This window comes from Gallus gallus, chromosome 9 (assembly GCF_016699485.2).
Source record: "Gallus gallus isolate bGalGal1 chromosome 9, bGalGal1.mat.broiler.GRCg7b, whole genome shotgun sequence".
Lineage (NCBI taxonomy): Eukaryota > Metazoa > Chordata > Aves > Galliformes > Phasianidae > Gallus > Gallus gallus.
The window spans coordinates 8,248,102-8,267,156 of NC_052540.1; the positions used below are offsets into that span (position 1 = coordinate 8,248,102).

The 19,055-nt window shown below is 42.0% G+C and overlaps 1 protein-coding gene across 20 annotated transcripts in view; it reads right to left on the bottom strand.

Annotated features, from left to right (window-relative positions):
* DOCK10 (dedicator of cytokinesis 10) overlaps nt 1-19,055 on the bottom strand; it is a 139,834-nt gene that overhangs the window by 74,243 nt on the left and 46,536 nt on the right. For 17 of the 20 annotated variants that reach the window (XM_015277025.4, XM_015277016.4, XM_015277021.4 and 14 more), the window contains exons 2-4: nt 16,658-16,777; nt 9,784-9,873; nt 1,534-1,616 (exon numbers count right to left, since the gene is read on the bottom strand). In XM_015277025.4, coding sequence (XP_015132511.2) covers nt 1,534-1,616; nt 9,784-9,873; nt 16,658-16,777 — 293 coding nt within the window. The remainder of the gene's footprint in view (nt 1-1,533; nt 1,617-9,783; nt 9,874-16,657; nt 16,778-19,055) is intronic. The other 3 variants (XM_015277017.4, XM_015277007.4, XM_015277020.4) reach the window with 1 other exon arrangement.

Here is a 19,055-nt window from a genome sequence, read left to right on the forward strand (position 1 = left end):
ATCCACAATCTCCCTGGGCAGATGCTGGCTTGTGGCCAACCTGTCATCCACTAGGACCCCCAGATCCTTCTCTGCAAAGCTCCTCTCCAGCAGGTCACATCCCAGCCTGTACTGATACTTGTGGTTATTCCTTTCCAGGTGCAAAACTCTACACTTGCTTTCATTAAACCTCCTCTGGTTTCTTATGCCCAGCTCTCCAGTCTGTCCATGTCTTGCTGGATGGCAGCACAGCCTTCAGGTGTGTCAGCCAAATCCTCCCAGCTCAGTATAATCATCTTATTGCTGAAGGTAAACACTATCCCCTCATTGAGGTTGTCAGTGAAGATACTGACCAAGACTGGACCCAGCACTGGCCCCTGGGTAACACCGCTAGTCACAGGTCTCCAACCAGACTCTGCACTGCTCAGTCGGTCAGTCAGTTCTCAACCCACCTCACCGTCCACTCATCTATCCCACACTTTCTCAGCTTAGTTACCAGGAAGTCATGGGAGACAGTATTAAAAGCCTTGCTGAAGTCAATGTAGATGACACCCACTGCTTTCCCCCCCATCTACCCAGCTGGTGATGCCATCATAGAAGGCTACAAGGTTGGTCAAGCATTCTTTTCCCTTGATGAATCCACACTGATTGTTCCTGATGACCTTCTTCTCTTTGAATTGCTTGGAGAGGGCATGTAGAACGAGCTGTTCCACAGGTTTAGTCAGGACCAGTCTGCATCCAAGCCAAGTCCAGAGCACTTGTTCCAGTGGTCGGCGTTATGTGTGCGTAACCACCTTTTTCATCCACTATCGTATTTTTGTGTCTCAAATTACAAGAAAGTAGGTGGTAATGCTGCTTGCTTGGGTATTCAGCGAGTTCATTCACTACTCTGTAAAACAGTCCTCAGGGTATGGGATACAAACCTCCCAGAAGTGGGAGTATGTGTAGGAATACATGCAAAAAGGAATGAGCACCAAATTCCTAATTTCTTTCCACTCCCATCAAGGAGATTGTTCCTCCCACTCCCTTTACACTGATTTTATGTACTACATCCAAGCACGGACAGGACGTTTGCTTACCCAGACAGCTGCACATTTCTGCAGCCCTGTCTCCCATGCATTGTACCAGTGCACGTACTCACTGCACACAGACCTTCTGCACTGTGCAGCTATAAACCCCTACGTGAAATCCTACTCCTCTGACACACAGGGTAACTAAAAGGAGAATTAATCTCAGTTAAAGGTGAATGACATTTATACATTATTAAGGAAAACAGAAGCTAGCTTTCTGTATCAACTGTGCTTTGAATATGCAAATATGCTCTTAAGGTTTGAATCAGCACTAACAGAGTTTGTTGATACTACTGAATTCTGCAGAGCCTTGAACTTTTTGCTAAAAGACCTTTTCTTCCCCTTTTTAAAAATGCAAGCCTCTATAAATACAGTAAAACAAGTACAGAATATGAGACAAAGGAAAGCACAAATAAGGACACAACTCAGCAAAGTGACACAAACCTAAGAGGAAAAATAAAGAAGAACTTATGTTAGATCTTACTGTGGTAAATGTCGAAAGTCTTCTGAATACTGTTCATATTTGTAGTTCACAACATGCCACTGGGAACTGTAATATTTACAAGCCTAAAGAGAAAACAACAATAACAAGAATTAATTAAATAAGAAACTGATATCCCTGAAAGAGAACTGGTCAGAGCCCTACAGTCCCTTGCATGTGGCAAACCAACACAGCGTGTTCTCACAAAAGAGCCCAAATCAAAAGGAATAGAAAATGGACATATATTTACAGTGAATGATCAGTTCACATCTAAACTACACAGAGTCAAGATTCAGACAGGTAAGTGGCTTTTTACATTGTCTTGTATCCAGAGTGCCTTAAAACATCAAATTCTTAATGATTAGTTAATGATTGTGGAGCCAGGAGTTGCACTCAATTATTCTTAAGGGTCTTCTCCAACTCGAGGTATTCTGTGACTCTAATTCTACTACAACTGTTTAGGCTCAGAAAAGGCTAAAGAAGAGATAAAGAGAAGAACCTATCCCTCTCTTTTATAGAAGAGTGCAGAGTTCTTGAAAGAAAGCGAGTGTCACGTTCCCACATTTTAAAGCACAATTTCTCTTTTAAGTCAAATAAGATGGAGTAGGGGGAGGCTGAAAACAACTTAGCATGCTTTCCTAGTTCTCACCACCTACTCTGTAGACATCATTAATTTATATCACCAGATCCTCAAGAGACACCACACAGTTTACGCATGACTTGCTCCACGGACATCACACATTTGTCTGTACCTGTTTCACTGTCTAAGTCTTCCATTTGTAAACGCATTTGCCTCACTCTTTTTATTCCCTGCTGTTGCAGCACAAGCCCTCTACTTCTTGTTTTATCCCTAGGGACCGATCTTCATTCTCTTAATGTTCAGGAATACATTAACAGGATTATTATTTATCACCAGGGTCTCATTTTCCCCACCACACTGGATTTGCTCAGTCATCTCATCATCTCCCTGCAGCTTTTATTTTCTAAGAAAATCTTTTAGCTGGTTTTGCATCTCATCTGAAACTGTTCTTAATATACAAATCTCCCTTAAATAAGGAAAGCAGACCTGCACAAAGACTACAGTGAAGAGTATTGCTATGCTGTCAAATAAATCAGATTAACTTCATGATTTACTCAATAGAGAACTTTTATCAGTGCAATTAAACACGACAGTTAGATGAAAGAAGATGCATGAAATACATGTTTATTGATAATGTACACATTGATAGCAAGAAAAATAACACCATGTCAGAATTTCCAGCAATCCTCACTACAGAATATAAAATGAAAATAGGTAACAGCACCACATGCTGAAGAATTTCCCCTAATATCATATTATTTTCTTCCTGCACTTCACTTGAACATTTGCATCAGCACATGTAAGATGAACAGGAAGGAAAAAAAAGGCCTAAAACCTAGCAGCAGAAACCACTGCTGAAGTTGACAGGGAAGAGACGAGTCAAGAATGAAAATGTGGGGATCTACAGTAGAGAAATAAGCAGCAACATAAAAGATAATTTAATCTCAGGTGAGAGCAGGAAAGAGTCTCACTAAAAGGCATGGGAAGGATGAGGATGCAGGAGGCAAAGAGTAGAATAAAGAATAGATCATAGACACTAGAACACAAAAAGCTAAGCAGAAAAAGTGGGAGAAGAGGCAATAAAGGGACAAGGTGGGTCACTCCAGCTGGGAGTATTCCCTCTCTTTCTCGCCAGTCTCTCCTGATGTTCCTATGGGAGTCACTGCTTGCACAGTGGTCTTGGCCCCAAAGGGACAGAGAGGGGATTGTGAGACTGCTACTGCACTCTGAGATGAGCTGAAATCCTAAAAGTTGTGGGTTTTTTTAATTACTCAGTGCTGGCTTGCCAAGTCTCCTTTTAAGTCCTGTGTAAAGCATACAGATATGTAGTCACAGATGAATTTAGGAAGTGATCTCAGGTGTGATCACAATCTTCTGCAGCATCTTTATTTGTTTTAGCATATGGAAAAGGAGGTGAAGAAGTGGATGCACAGCAGTAGGCAGTTCACTTGGCACTGAAATGGAACAGAATATTTCAATGCAGCCACATGCATTCCGCAGTAAAGGGATTCCATCTTAAACTAAGATCTCCTTGATCTGACAGAAGCCTTCATTTTCTTTCAGACATGAGATGCAGAATAAAATGTGGCCACTAAATAGTATAAAATAAAAAAAAAACAATTACAGATTATCCAACAATGAATGTACTATTCTGGTATTGTAACCAACTGACTGTGCACCTTACAGAGCAAAGCCTGCAGCCTACACATGACAATCATGTTCCTACACAGCTCAGGCTATAAATATTTAAAAAACTATTTTTTCTTATGACTCTCCAAGAAATGCCTTTGTCACTATTCTGCTTGCATGACCAAAGTTTTCATTTAAGCTATTTGCTATTCACCTGGGTTACAGGAATACTCTTGCAGGGGTAACACGCACTCTGCTACACAAGAGCCAATGAAAAACTCATTCATTGAGCCTTGTGAGGAGGAGCACAGACTCTTCAGCTCACACTTCACTCTCTTTCTGCTTGGTAAACGTGAAATAATCAAGCCTTCTATAGAAAGGGCGTCTTTTTCCCTGTGGTACTTTCAACACTAAGCATTCTACTAGGCAGATGCAATTAATGCCCACAGAGCATTCTCACCACAGTCTTTTACAGCAAGCATTACAGGCTGATGTGCTCAAAACATAGTTGGGAATACCATATAGAGCAGGTCACAGTGTTTTAGCTTACAACCATAAAGGTTTATTGTGCTTCTCCAAGAAAAAGCTAATCAAGATAAAAATCCAAGGAGACAAGAAACACATTCAAGTATCATTCAGGAAATTCACAGAAGGCAAGTCAACCCAGTGCAACAGCTACCAGGGTTCTGTAACTTGCTTGTTGTGGCTGGCCATTATAAAGTAGATACAGGTTTTAAAAAAAGAAATACACGAGATAACAGCATTTTCTATTCAGAATATCCCAACTGAAAAATCAAATTCTTCTGCAGACTGCGCTGACTTTTAAAGATTTTTTTTCTTACTGGAAATTACTGTAAATCTAATTTTAACAGTGAAGAAAAATACCTGTGAGGAGCAAGAAATACCCTTCTGGAGGCAGAGATTGCAGTGAGGATCCCACTGCTCTTGGCAGAGCTGGATCCCACTGCTCTTGACAAACAGCAGAGGCACCACTGTACAGCTGTTCAGCTCAAGGGGGCTGCGGGGGAGGAAAAATACAGGCAGAGAAATGGAAGCTTTGGGACGTGGGAGGGCTGGCACATGTCTGCATGTATTTTCCTATTCTGCTGTTGACCAGGCAGGCTGCACAGCCCGTTCCCAGGGAATCTATCCAATTCATTTCTTCTTTTCTATTGTTTTGGTTTTCTCCTTGCCCAGCTAGTCCAATTTTTCCTCACAGAGACTGACCACCCTGCAAATGTTTTTCACCTGCATCTTCTCAGCTCTGGTTCTGGTGATGACAACAGGATGGCTACCACAGTGAAAGAGCAGCTTAATAAAGACTCGTCCTGCAATGCCAATGAACATTTTGGAAAATAAAAGAAAAAGGGAAGTGAGAGAAATATGACTGAAGCAAGCATCTTTGTACTTTTGAAAGCAACTGGAGTTCATTTCCTCTGCAGCTTACATTCTCTCCAAGCTCTAGGTGTGCAGCCACATGTATGACAACAGCTGTTCGGGGAACAACTGCAGAGAAACTGCATGCTAAGTGCCCTTCTGCCTCCTCGCATGCTCTGCAAAGCAAAGCAAGAAGCAGGAGATGTTAAAGAGGAAGGGCTTGGAAACTGAAAGCAGAAAGTCTCCAGAGCTGGAAGCAGCCACAGGGCTGAAAGGGAAAGGGAAGCTGCAGGGCACGCTCCGCACCCTGTCCCGTGATCGGTGACACACAGCACTGCTCCCAACACTGTGCCCACTGCCCCTCCTGCAGTGACCTGAGGGACAGTGCTTTGTCCAGTGACAATAAAACTGTTTGTGACATTTACCAACAGGAGCTCCCATGTTTAATTTGGCTTTGAAACATATCAGCACAATGGGCACGAGACTGAATTAAAAGCCTGAGAAAACAACTGCACTGACACGCACCGCTTCTAGTAGGTATATGGAAGGCTGTGGCTCTTTTAACACTATGATTAAGAAACCTCATGTTTAATAATGACTTACAAATCCTGTGGAGAAAAACCACAAGAGCTGAAATAAAAAGAGCTGCCAGGTGAATGACAGGGGCACTAAAAAACTTCACACAGCTGAGAACTCCAACTTTCGTACCTAGAAAATCTACACAGGAAATGAAATTTCAGTATTATTACACTATTATTTCATTGTGATGCACTGCTTTGCTGCCAGCACTGTTCCCCTGCTCCAAGGATGAAGCACGAGGGCTACAATTACAACCACAGCTGAGAAGCAGCCAGTGCTGGGGTGCAGGAAAGCTCTTCTGATCCCCAGCAATTCACCGTGGAAGTTTGTTACCTCTGTCCTCATTGTTAGGAGTTATTTCCATAAGCCAAAACCCCACCAGCTGACATCAAAGTCACTAGTCACCTGTAGGTGGAAGAGCAGACAGCTGTCTGCCCTGCACGTCACCCAAGGTGTCCTCCCCAGCAGCCACTGCCGCCAGAGCAGACTGATGAAGCAAAAAAGGATGGGTCAGGCAGTACCTCACCTACTTGGGAGGGAGGGACTGACAGCTTCTTAACAGCCCCTCTGGGCTTGTTTTCCATAATTACAATGCACAAGGAGGAGAAGCTCCTTCACCAAGATGCTCCATTCCCCTCCTGCCCTGCAGAGCTCCCAGCACGCTCCTCCTCATCCACCTCTGCAAACATAATCCCCCAAAGCGACCAGTTTTGGAGGTAGCATCTCGCTCAAACTAGTTTGAGAAAAAACAGATGACAACTTTTATTTACTTTCTAGATAATTTCTATAATTTTACTCACACATATGCACACAGTTTGTGTGTGCATCTGTGTATATGCATGCACACTCTGTGCATGTTGCAAAACAATATTGGATTAAATACGCTGCAATTAAATAGCTTACATTGCTCAAACTAAATGCAACTTCGGACTGCAAAACTCACTGTCACCTTACATTTCTAAATGAAATATGGAGAAAAACAACAACTGATTGCCATTTGATCTGCATATTCAAGAAAACAAGAGTTTGGAAAGACTATACTAGGCATATTCTCATCATCTCAAAAAGAAATAATTATATTATTTCTCATGGAGTGAATGAAACTACAGACCATGCAGGTAATGCCTGCTGGCATGAATGCATGTAGCAGATTCTGTGAGGAGTGAGAAAATTCCAAATTCAGGAAGAAACAGAACGGCACAGTAAAGCATTCAGGGAAGTTAGGAATACTTAGAAAACAAGTACTGAAGACAATGTTATTCTGGCTTTAAGAACTCTGTAAACTTAACTTTTCCTGCAGCCTTAGTTACTCAAGCTCCTCTTGCCTACAAAAGGTGGAAAAAGCCCTAAGGAAAATATCCTAAGAGCATTTCAGCTACAGGAACAATAGATTCTTTAAGGATTTTTTTTTTTTAGAATATACGTAAGGAGTGTAAATAAATAAAGGTACCCAAATGTTCATCTATCAAAATGTAAAATATTTTCTTCGCATCCTACAGAAAATATTTAGTTCTCAAAAGACTGTTCAGATATTTGTCGGTTTTTTTTTAAATAATCTTCTTATTGCAGTTCCAGCAAAAAAGAATAACACAACTGATTTACAGTATATCCTTATGTCTCGCTCATTACAACACCTGAGCATTCCTGAAATCTGTTACAAGCTTTTTCTCTCCCCTGTGAGAATTGTACGTAGCAGGATACCTTGCTTTGGCATGGGCTTCCTTGGAGCTTGGTAAAATGGTGGGACAGACAAAATGTTTTAGCATTTTATGTGAACACCGACACCCCTAAATATGTTTATGTGCACCACTGTCAGCTAAAAAAGCATCAGCAGTGGGGGACTGTTGCCTAGCAGAAGGCAATGAAGCCATGGCAGCAGTCTTGGCTCTGAGGCACCGCTTGGGACGGTTCCCAAGGACCTTCTCACTTCTACACAGACCTGCAACATCTCCAGCATGCCAGATGCCTGAGGATCCACTGCCCCTAAAATGAAGCCCTACAGGAGGTCTGATGTACTTCTGCCTCTTTTCCAGATGAGATATGACAATATTGTTGTTAGTAACAGGAATTTTTAAAGCACTTCAAGTCCAAGTAAACTCAAATTGCTGCAGAATAACTAAAGTGACACAGCTGTGAATAACCAAAACAGTCATTATCACTCAAAATGGTTTACCACGCAAGAGTTTGTTGTTTGTTTTTTACTGAGGGATTTAAACCCAGGACTAAGAGCAATGAACTAACCAAACAGTGGCAAAACTTCCTGCTACAGATGGATAGCCCTTTAATTCCAGCTTCACGAGACCATAGGACATCTGAAGGAGGAGATACCTCCTTCACTAAGCAAAGCGTTGTCTCTTTCACAACTCTAAAAAGAGAAGTGAAGGTCACAAACTCCAGTCCTGCACAGCTACCCAGAGCTGCTGAGCACCAGGCAGAACAGACCATGCTGCTGGCTCAGTACAGACTGCTGCAGTCACTGAGGCAGACTACAATCATAGATCTTCATGGCACCCCATGCTCAATTTCACTTAATTTTGGACTGGAAGCCTGGAGCTTAATTTGTTTTATGTATTGTTTTTGACTTTGTGTCAAAGTGGAACATACACATTTCTACTTCAAAATAAGGTTCTACCCTGCTATTTTCCATGCAGTCTTAGCCCTTTAGTACTGTTTTTTCTGCTACTTGCCCTCAAGTTTGGCTTACTGACATTGCAGAGAAAGGCAACAGAGCTGCTCAGTATGTATTTTACCAGGCTGTCATTAATGTCTCCTTAGAGTACTCAGCTAATGATGCCCAGGTTCTGTGCAATAATGTTCCATTTTTAGATACACCACTTTCCCTGTAAAGCAATGAGGACAGTGCTGGACATGCTACTTGAAGAACCTTAAAATAAAAAGCAGACCCTAAAGTGTTGAAAAGGCAGAGATAATTCAGGAAAGATATATAATTCCATAAGCTGTGTTATCTTTTAACCCTCCTGTCATTACAAAAGATGGTGAGGTTTGGGCTATTTGAGCTGGCATTAAGTTGTTACTGCTCTTTCTAGACCTGCTGCTGGGGAGAAATAGAGCCTGTAAAATGTCATGTTGAATAGAATTCAACAGCTATATTTCTAATATTCTTTTTTTCTAACCCGCAGTGCTTCTCTCCTACTGACTTTTCCTCCACAAATTATCTTGCAAGCTATACTACATGTGAAATAGCCCATACTTATTCAAGGTAGAAAGCCAGGTACACAAAAACCCATCTGTGAAAAAAGGCAAAGAACACATATATTACTGGCTAATTATCAAGTGTTTGCAATTAAATTCTTTATAGAAGAAGGGCTGAAAATTTGACTCCATAAATCTGATCTACTAATGCAAAGGATGGGCTACACTTCACATCTATAGTGAAAGAAGGAGGTTCCGAGCAGTGGCTGAAGTCAATTCCTTTTTGAACAGCGCAACCAACATCTTCCATGTCCTTCGAAGAAACAAAATTAGTGACAATTCAAAATATCCCTGAGGTAGCAAGAGAGCAAGCAGAATATTTTCTTTTGATCTGAGCCAAGGTATGGAACCAACATAACCACATTTTTAAAAAAGTGATAGCAAGTAATCACACCTGGTTGGGTTCCAACTGCTGTGGAAGAAGTTTGCTTGAGTTTATACTAGAAAGGTAGAACAGCTTCTGTATACTGACAATAAATACAAGCTTTAGACACCCTTCACACTGCACACTTCCTCAGACAGTGACAATATACACCTCAAATGAGACACATACACCGTAAAAACTCTGTTTGAAATCATGTCAAATATTGATACCTTTCCAAAAATAAAAATATTTTCTAAGCTGTAACCATGCAGGGCACTGGTGGTAACATTAACGTGAAAATACCAACGCCAATGGACTAGCAGTGACAGGAAATGAAGCTGGAGAACAGTAGAATGAGGAGTGAATTCAGTTCCTTTGCAATTTTTCTACAGCTATCTCAGAACCAGCACCTACAGCCACGTTATTAATCTTTCCTCACCCAAAATTCAAACCTGCTTCAAATCACTTCAACAATATTAAAACAAAGAGGATGCACACTTCAGACATTTACCTCTTTAACAAACAGATTTTCTGCTTTTTGTTCTGCATCTTCAGGTACAGAAGGGTACAGCGTCCTGATTTCCAGTGAAATCGTGTCTATCTGACAATAAAAAAAAGAAAAACAAATTAGCCAGAATGACGAAAAACAGCAGTTTTGTCTCATGAAAGCAAAAGAAACAGGATCATTACTGCTTGCATTTCTTGGTTTTTCATGCAGCCAATACACACGCACAGGAACAACTGTAACCCAACTCATACGCTACTATCAGCTAAAGCATTAATTAGAAGCAAACGTACCATTCAATCATATTTCTGGGAACAAGCTTGTTCTAAGCAAACTTGCTTCAGTCTCTGAAATTTCTGATAGAAAAGGTCATAAATGGATAACATCCCAATTCTTCCTTACATCCCTTCCCCAAGACTATTCTCCAGCTTTCACTGCATTATGCCCTTCCTCCACTTCCCTTCTGCACCTCGTGCATTTTCAGCAAAGAGATGTGGAAATAGAACTAAAAGCTTTGATTCTGTTGGTAGGAGAAAAGAGGGAAGTCCTCACAACAAGTTACAAAAGGACAGGCCAGTGGGAAAGTGAGTGAGACCCTGAAACAGCCCTTCAGGTTGGCGCTTCCACTCTCAGGCACAGACACAGCAGAGTAGGTTCCATGTGGTGTGTCCAGCAATGCCCTCTCAGGTCACTGGACACTGCACCAATGAAGTTTTTTTTTAAATTATTATTATTATTTTTGAAAGAGCAGCTCCTGGCTGAGCTAGCTTGTCAGGACTGAGCAGGAAACTACAAAGAGAGGTGGGTCTCCAGAAGATCCCCAAAACAGGTTGACATCCCCAGTTTGCACCAGGCCAGCAAGAAGCCAGGCCCATCAGCAGTGCTCACTGCATGGCCAAGGCTCTCTGTGCAGAGCTCTGGCAAGTCAGCAAAAACCCACAAGAGGAGGTCTGGGGGTACTTGGAGTTAATCCCTCAGGTTAACTCAATTCTCTCTCCCTGGAGGTGTTGAAGGCCAGGTTAGATGGGGCCCTGAGCAGTCTGATTTAGCAGCCGGCAACCCTGTCTGCAGCAAGGGGTTGGGAACTAGATGGTCTTTGAGGTCCCTTCCAACTCAAGCCATTCTGTGATTCTAAGAGATCAGGCCCACTCATTTTCTCTGCGGAAAGCAAACCACCACCACCACGCTCCAGCAGACCACACTACTCTCAGTTGCAATGGAATAACTCAACTGAAGATAACCAAGGACTGACATAAAGAAAAACGCCATCTCACAACTTATTGTTTTTTCCCTTTCAGAATGGCACATGATTTCCACAGGAAGACCCACAGCACCTGAGCAGTTTATTACGACAAACCACTGCTTTCTTCAGTGATGAACCAGCCTGCAGCATCCACAGCTGGTAGCCCATGAGGATCCATTTCATACCCTCAGTCTCCAACAGTGAACTTTTTTCTCCACAAATTGAAGCACCCGGGCTGTATGTGACAATCAGCTGGCTATTATCAACTGCATTTTTCTTTACAGCCTACATACAACACACGCTGGTTCTCCCTATGACTTTTTATATATGAGCAATTCTAAAGGAAAGGCATGCACCACACAGGCAGATGCAAGCTAGATGGATTCCTGACTTTTTCCCCTGTCTCTTCTGGATAGTTTAGGATACAGCATGGTAAAAATACTTTGGCTCCAACAAATAAACTCTTTTGTGTTACCAAAGCCTACGTGCAGAGAAGATTTACACAGTCATTTAGTCTGTGAGTAAGAGAGACAACAGATGGAGAAATATGGATTTTCAGACCACATTTAGTAATAGTGAAAATGATTGAATCCTTGGTTGCTTAGGGACTTCCCAGCAATACTCAGAGTCTGGAAAACATTTCCTTAATTATTTCACACATACGTGACATTTTAAGCAATCCTGAGAGGATGCCATCCCTGAGCACAGCTGAAAACCCCCAGACATCACACTGCAGGAGCTCTTCATCAGGCTGGGGCCTGGTCGCCAGCAGCAGAAGCCACAAAACACGTAGGCTGCCCTTCCATGAGGTCACTGCTGCCAGAGACCAGATTTCCAGATGCAAGGCAGAGCAGAGGCACAGAAAGGATGTGTGATGCACTCTGCACCATGCGCTCACTCTGCCCAGGTGGTGACTTAGCTGCAGAGACCAACAGCCTCTTCTGCTTGACTACAACAACATTTATTTGCCCTGCAAACAAAAGACGTTTTTCGGTATTTAGTTAAAATGTATACTGATTAAATTTATACTTAATTCAACACCTTGTCAACAGATAGCAACGCACTGACTGAGACAGCTGAATATTTTCCCACTGGGGTTGGTATGCCTCCCTTCCCTCACAGAGTTTATGTGAGAAGCGACAAGACTGTGGCAGAGCAAGAAACGGAACTCCAACCCACTGCTGCACACGCAGCACTCACCCCCGCCTCTTCTCCTCACCAAGGCTGCACTTGAAACTACAAAACAGAGCTGTGCAAAACTGAGAAACTGGGTAACATGGGGCTGGTTGCATTTGTGGGCTTTGCCAAAGAATATCATAGGTTTATTTACATAGAACTGGGACATGACAAATCTTGTGTATTGTTATATTTAACCTTGGCTTTAAAAACTACAAAGCGCTTCCCTTCTGAGAATTAGCTATGATCAACCACTGCGCTGCGCAAGTCTGGCCACAAAAACGCTTCCTGTTCAGAGCTGATTACTTCCAAAGCTCAATGGCCTTTAAAGGTAGATCTGCCACAGCATTAGTTCAACCAGAACTTCTTTGCTTCAAAAAACAACTAAAGTTCAGTATCAAAACTGCAAAAAAACAACAACAACAAAAAAAAACTGCAGGCTGTCACTGGCAGAATGCAGCACATCGCTGTGCTTTGAGTGCAATCCAGTTTTCTGTTCAGGCACTTGTAGCAGCTGTGGGTTCACATCAAAGGTTAAAAGAGCATCTTCTGGATTGTGCACGCTGAGACTCTCAGAATCGAATAGCACAGATATTAACCTAGAACCTGGCATTCTACAAAGACTTCTGGATATCCACTTTAGATAAATACCTATATCCAACAGTGATTTCAGGCATTCAGGTAGCATCTCAGGCCCCAGGTGTCTGATTAGTTACAAGGTGAGATTTAGTTAATCTCCTTTTTGCTACATGCACTGAAGACTATTCCTACAGCAAAAGGCACAGGCTAAGGTGGCTCCTTTTCAGTGACCAATAAGGAATAATGTTTTCAGACAGCATCTACTTCCCACTGACATGGCAAGCGTAGGACTTGAAAATGGAGTTCAAACTCTGTTTGCTATTTCCAACATTCTCACCGACTCTATCCAAACAGCTCTTAGGCTGAAAGCATGCAGCCAGTGGTTACATTTTTAGACGGATGCACCTAAAAAGATGACATTTACTTCCGGAAAAGCCAGTCCTCCTAAGAGAGCAAACCACACACAGGCAGAAACGTTAGTGTGTGTTAATGCCAAGGTGAAACATATCCTTCTCAGTCTAGCTGCCCCTCGCCTTTCTGCTATTCCTAGCTGATGTGAACACACGTGAAAGATCTCACATCGTGTTAGTCATGAGTAGTGAACCAAACTTCAGTTCTTTGATGAGCAGATACTGCCTACCACATGGGAAATTGGATAAGCCATGTGCTACTGAAAACAACCTGATAATCCACCACAGTAACCCTTCTGATGTCAGAAATGATACTGGGGTTTACAGGGCTGTTTTCAAGGAGGCTCTCACTCCCCCATTTACAGCTACTCCTACAGCATGTGTTCACCATTTCACGCAAAGAGGCAGAGTTTAACATGATTTTTTACCATATCAAATCAAAGTACTTATTAAATACTTTCCTTTGCCTTTTTATGATAGTTAACATTTATAAATCAACATAAAAGGTAACACGTATTTTCATTAAACCTCAACACGAGCATGGTGTCAGCGTGATGCTGAGCCTGTTGTCACTAAGGGAGGGCACCACTGCAAGGGAGACAGATCTGAATGAAGCTGTCACACTTCTTTCATGATCACCTTTCCAGAAAACACATAGGAGGAAAGTCAGAAATTGGAATGCCAGACAACGGTCCAGTTGCAAAGGAAGAATGTGAACCAGTCTGGGAGAACATAAGGTGAAAGGAGCACTATAACCCAGATCAGAAGAGACTGCAAATCTACTAGCATCACTACGTACTTCTGTGATCACAACAAGGACGTAAACTCCCACTTACTATCAAGCACAACCCAAGCTCATGTTCCTGTGACAAGGAGCTCCTATGAAGCTGTGCCAATCCTTCCTTCACATAGTTGCTGCATTGCTGCAAATGCAAAGTTTAGAAGTAGAAATTTCCACTAACCGTCGCTTCCCAGCAGTGACAGAGAGACCACGTGTTCATGGGATTCAAGAGCAGATAATAGTGAAGTGAAGCTGTGTACTTTTTCTAAAGGGAAATAGGACTTTGGGCAGACAGGAGGAGAGTCAGCAAGCAAGGATCAGTGGTTATTATTATTTTTTTAAAAGAATTATTATGCAGAATCACAAAAAAGGGAAGCATCTTTTTCCTAGCTGGAGTTAAAACACGGAATGTATCTTTGTAACACATATGCCTTGTATTCCTCCTCTGTTGAAATGCAGGGAAACGGAAGAATATCGGGCTCAGATTAATATCAGGGATTCTTTACTGTCCTGTAGACTTATGGCAAGGCACTAGAGATGACCTAAAAAGGTCATGTGAGACAACGTGTCTTCTCTTACAAATGGCTTTCAAGGAGAGAAAGGAATTTGGAGATCAAAGAGAAGATCAGGCAGTACTGCAGCTATGTAGATAATTGGTCCACAGATGATGCACGCAGTGAATACTACAGATCTGGAAATGGCCAATCATCCTTAAAAACAGAATTTTCTTTTATGCTCACTTCCTCACCTAGCACACTGATTGACTTTCACACTGAAGAGGCTTTTGCCCATAGAGTGCTAACACAGGCCCTAAGTGGGGCTGCATCATGCCTGAGCCACAAAGTCTGAAGCAGCACTAATGGTTATTGTTTAACAGTAACACCCACAATTTCCTGAGGCATCATCATATTAAATAACAATCAGAGCCAGCCTGAGAGCATCTCCTAATTCAGTCAGACCTGGATCTCTTTCTACTCAAATGGCTGACCCAGACTGCTGTGCACAGGTGATATTTCAGCAGGAAGGAGCAGAGCTATAAATAGGTGCTCTGCGGTTGAAAAAACCCGGCTGCTAGGGAAGCTCTACAGCCCTGCCTGGTGACATAAGCTCTTGCTACTGCAGTTGACTTCAACAGAAGATAACAAAAAAAAAAAAAAAAGAAAGGGGGACATTTTTATTGCAAGGCTACAGACCCCACATGTCACTGCCTCTGCTCTTTTGTGAGTACGGGTCATCTCTAGTATGCCAGCAGTTCACAATGGGGTATCATTGCAAAGCAATACGGAGAAAACAAAATAGAAGTCGCTACTGACATCAGGCTGCAGCAGCTAAAAATGAAATGAAAATAAGGATATGAAAACATGGTTTGACAGGCAGAGGTCTTGAGCAGTGGGACACGACTCTCCTTTTGCTGAGAAAAATCAGCTTCTTTTGCTCCACTGATTTGGGCTCAGTTATTCTAAACCCAGGGGCTCAAGGGCCTTGTGGCAGCACACAAGCAAGTCTAGTCAGCTTTATAATGCTAATTTTCAATTTCATAAATTCACAAATGTGTAAAATGGATAAAGGAATTAACGGTGATGGCAAAATGTATTCTGTTTAGTTCTTCCTCAATCCCATGAGCACATTAACTCAGTTAATGCCACCAAGGAAATAGAGCCATTTAGGAAAACAAAGCAGTCTATTAGATTAACCCGGCCCCACAGGACAGAGGCAGTGCCGTGAGCTGATGGGAAAGGCTCTCACACAGCTGTTACAGTCAGTCGCAGATTGAAATGCATTTCCATTAGAGAACGCTTATTCATCAAAACCTAAATCTTTTACAGAGATTGGTTGATTTCGAAGAACTTGCTGTAAGGTGCAGGTAATCTGCCAGCTTACTTCCCTGGCAGGACGTCTCCCAAGCCACCTCTTGCAGGCAGCCCTTGCCCTCCCGAGCTGCTCCAGACTTCCAGACTCTTGAATTGTTTGCAGCTTGCCAGGCCCAACACTGGGAAACCACAAATGAGGTTGGGCAGCCCCATGGCAGTGGGCTCCAGTACCCACACAGCCTGTCAGCACACTACCACAGGGGCTGCCTTGGCAGTGGAGACTACATCCCCAGCACTTTAGGACAGCTTGCCAGATCTCCATCCACAATTGAGAAAGCTCCAAAACTAAACAAAATCAGGTCTGTTCAGATGTACTCTTCTTGTGCAAACTAATGCTGGTAAATGGCACAGCTTGGACGTATGTTACAGCTACCACCTAAAAAGTCTGACAGAGAAGAAAGCCAAGAGCCATGCTGGTCAAATACATCAAACAGAATAGGATCAGATAGGCTGTAAGCTACTGAAGTGTAATTATGTTGGATTATAACAGTGGGGAGAAATTTCAACACAGGCTAAACTACCACCACGTTGAGTGAAACAAGTATATGTTATGGAATAACCTGTGTTGAGTTCCTGAAATATAGTCCAGAAAACCAAAGCTTCACATTGCACTTATTACAGAACTTGAAGTTCACTTATATACCAATGTCAGAGGGAAAAAAAAAAAGAGTGAAATTTGGTGAGAGAGGAGTAAGGAGCTATGAATAAATTAAGAAAAGCCTTAGAGAGCCCTGGGAACACTTCTGTCTCTCCCATTAGCAGTGAGGAGAAAATGAATAAACTTAGGAGAAAGAACAACACACATTTGCTTTGTACTTACTGAAAAGTCATCATCAGGGAACAATATAAGATCTTTAAACAGGCTATCTCCAATATTTTTCTCAATCTCTGTAATAACAGCTTCGTAATCCAAAGGCTCCAAGAGTTTTGGTTTTTCCTGCTGTAGAGAAAGAAAAAAAGATCAGGTAGTATCTCTACTCAAATTCTCCTTTCTTCCCCCCCTCCATAAAATGATATAATCTCCATTTTTTACATGTCAGTATGAATGATTTCTCCCCTTACCTCCCTCCCACTTCCTAGCTTGCTGCAACAGAACTGATTAAGAGAAGTGGAAGTGAGGAATCCGGGCCAGTTGTGATAGTTATTCTCAACCTGCTAATTCAAAGGCAATTTGTCAGCTCACTAGAGACTAAACTGACCACATTAACTTGTCTGTCATCCTCAGAAACTCTCTCATTCTCTGTAAATATACGTGGACAAATAGATTGATGGGCACAATTTCAACTGAATATAGATACTGCTTCGATGCCATTACCATGAGCTAATTTCTCCATCCTCCTGCACAGACCCAGCCCCTTGAACTGCTGATAGTTTGTGTCATCACGCTGTTTTACTTGGTAATAACCCTAAGCTACTCTCTTGGAATAAATTAGCTGGCATCCATTCCCATGGTTTCTCTTGTCAGAACCTAGTTTAGTGTAATTACAATAGTGCAATTATTGGTGAAGACAGTGAAAGTAGGAAACTCCCCCAGGAACAGCAAAACAAAAGTAAGTTCATACAATCTTGAAATAGAGAGACCAAAAAAGGGAAGCCTATCACACATGCAAGAATCATAGTATCATGAATACATTAATGAGATGTATTAGGGTAACAACATTTGCTTAATTCAAGGATTCTACAGCATCAGAAAGAATAAATGAGAAAGAGCAAGAGAAGTGGTAAAAGGGATGGAAAAACAGGTAAGAGAGAAATAGAGGATCCCAGAGGAAAGCAAATGCAGAAACAATTCTACAGAATACTTTTTCCACCTGACACAATGACACTCATTAAAAAAAGCTGTATTTTACCTGCTGTTCTTGCACTGTGCTGAATAATTTAAAGTTTAGCATAATATAAAGTTCATAATAATATAGTTTCCCCTCCCCGTCTTACCTAGACCAAAACCATGGTGTATCAGACAAGAAAGCTTCCACATCTCCATAAAACCCATTTCTCCAATGGACAATCTGATGACTGTCCACCATATACTGTTATACAAAGTGTATACATGTGGACCATTATACCTGCAATTGTCCAAAGCTATCAGTCAGCTACCTCTTCTAGCTTTGTTCTTGAGAGTTCCTGTTTCTTCAGTAATTACAGTCATCTCAAGATTTCTTCCTAGCCCACGTATACACTGTTTACATACATTAAGTTCAAATCTTCCTTTGGTATCAAACGGATCCGTGAAAGCATCATCAATATGGCCACATGAAGTAGATTAAAACAGTGACCAGCTGCTCTGACCAGCTTGTGGATAGCCAAGGGCCTCCCAGCAGGCTGCCCAGGCCAGTCCTTGCTCAGAGCAGGGCAACTGGAATCAGGCTACTCGGGACCTTGTCTGGATGAGTCTTGAAAATCTCTAAGGATGGAGATGCAATTTAAAAAGTTGGAGCTGTTCATTCAACTCTTCATGTCTATTAACTCTCTTTTCAGTCTATTAACTAAGTCATGTTTGTCAGCTTAAAAGTTAATAAACTTCTAATAGTCAGCAGTACTTTGCATTTGGAGGCAAAAGGCAGTATCTACTGCTGTTGAGACATTAAAGACTTATGAAAGATACAAAAGATCCACACATAACAGTGATAAAAGAGAACTTTGAGAGCTCTTTCACAAGGAAACTGGCTCATGAATATTTCTTTAGGATGCGAGGAAGAGAGGAAAGAGAAACAATCTTGGCCTAGCTTAAATATGGTGTAACTACCAACACCAGGAAGCCACTGTACGAGCTAACCATATGAGGATAAAGAAAAAAAGAGAGATTCCACCACCTTGATATAATGCTAGATTCCCCCCTGGATGAACCTGGAGGCAAGGCCAGTTCTGTCAGATTTATGAAAGGGGTGATTAATTAGAAATGAAACTTGGGATTGTTTTAAAGGGAAAAAGCCAGAAACACCTTATCTATAGGAAAAAAAAAGGAATTGTAAAACAAAAGGCCCTAAAGAGAAGAAACAGCTTGAAAATTTGATTTACATTCTGTGACAGGACTATACACCAGGGAGTGATGTTCAGGTAAGAAGAGGCAACTTAACAGAATGCTTGAGACTTCACATCAGTCCAGCCACATCACCTCAGACTGCCATGAGAAGTGGGTCCCGGACAGTAAGAGCCAACAGGTTAATGTTCAGCCCTGCTCAAGAAACTCCCAGGCTGAAGTACAAGCAGTACTCTTT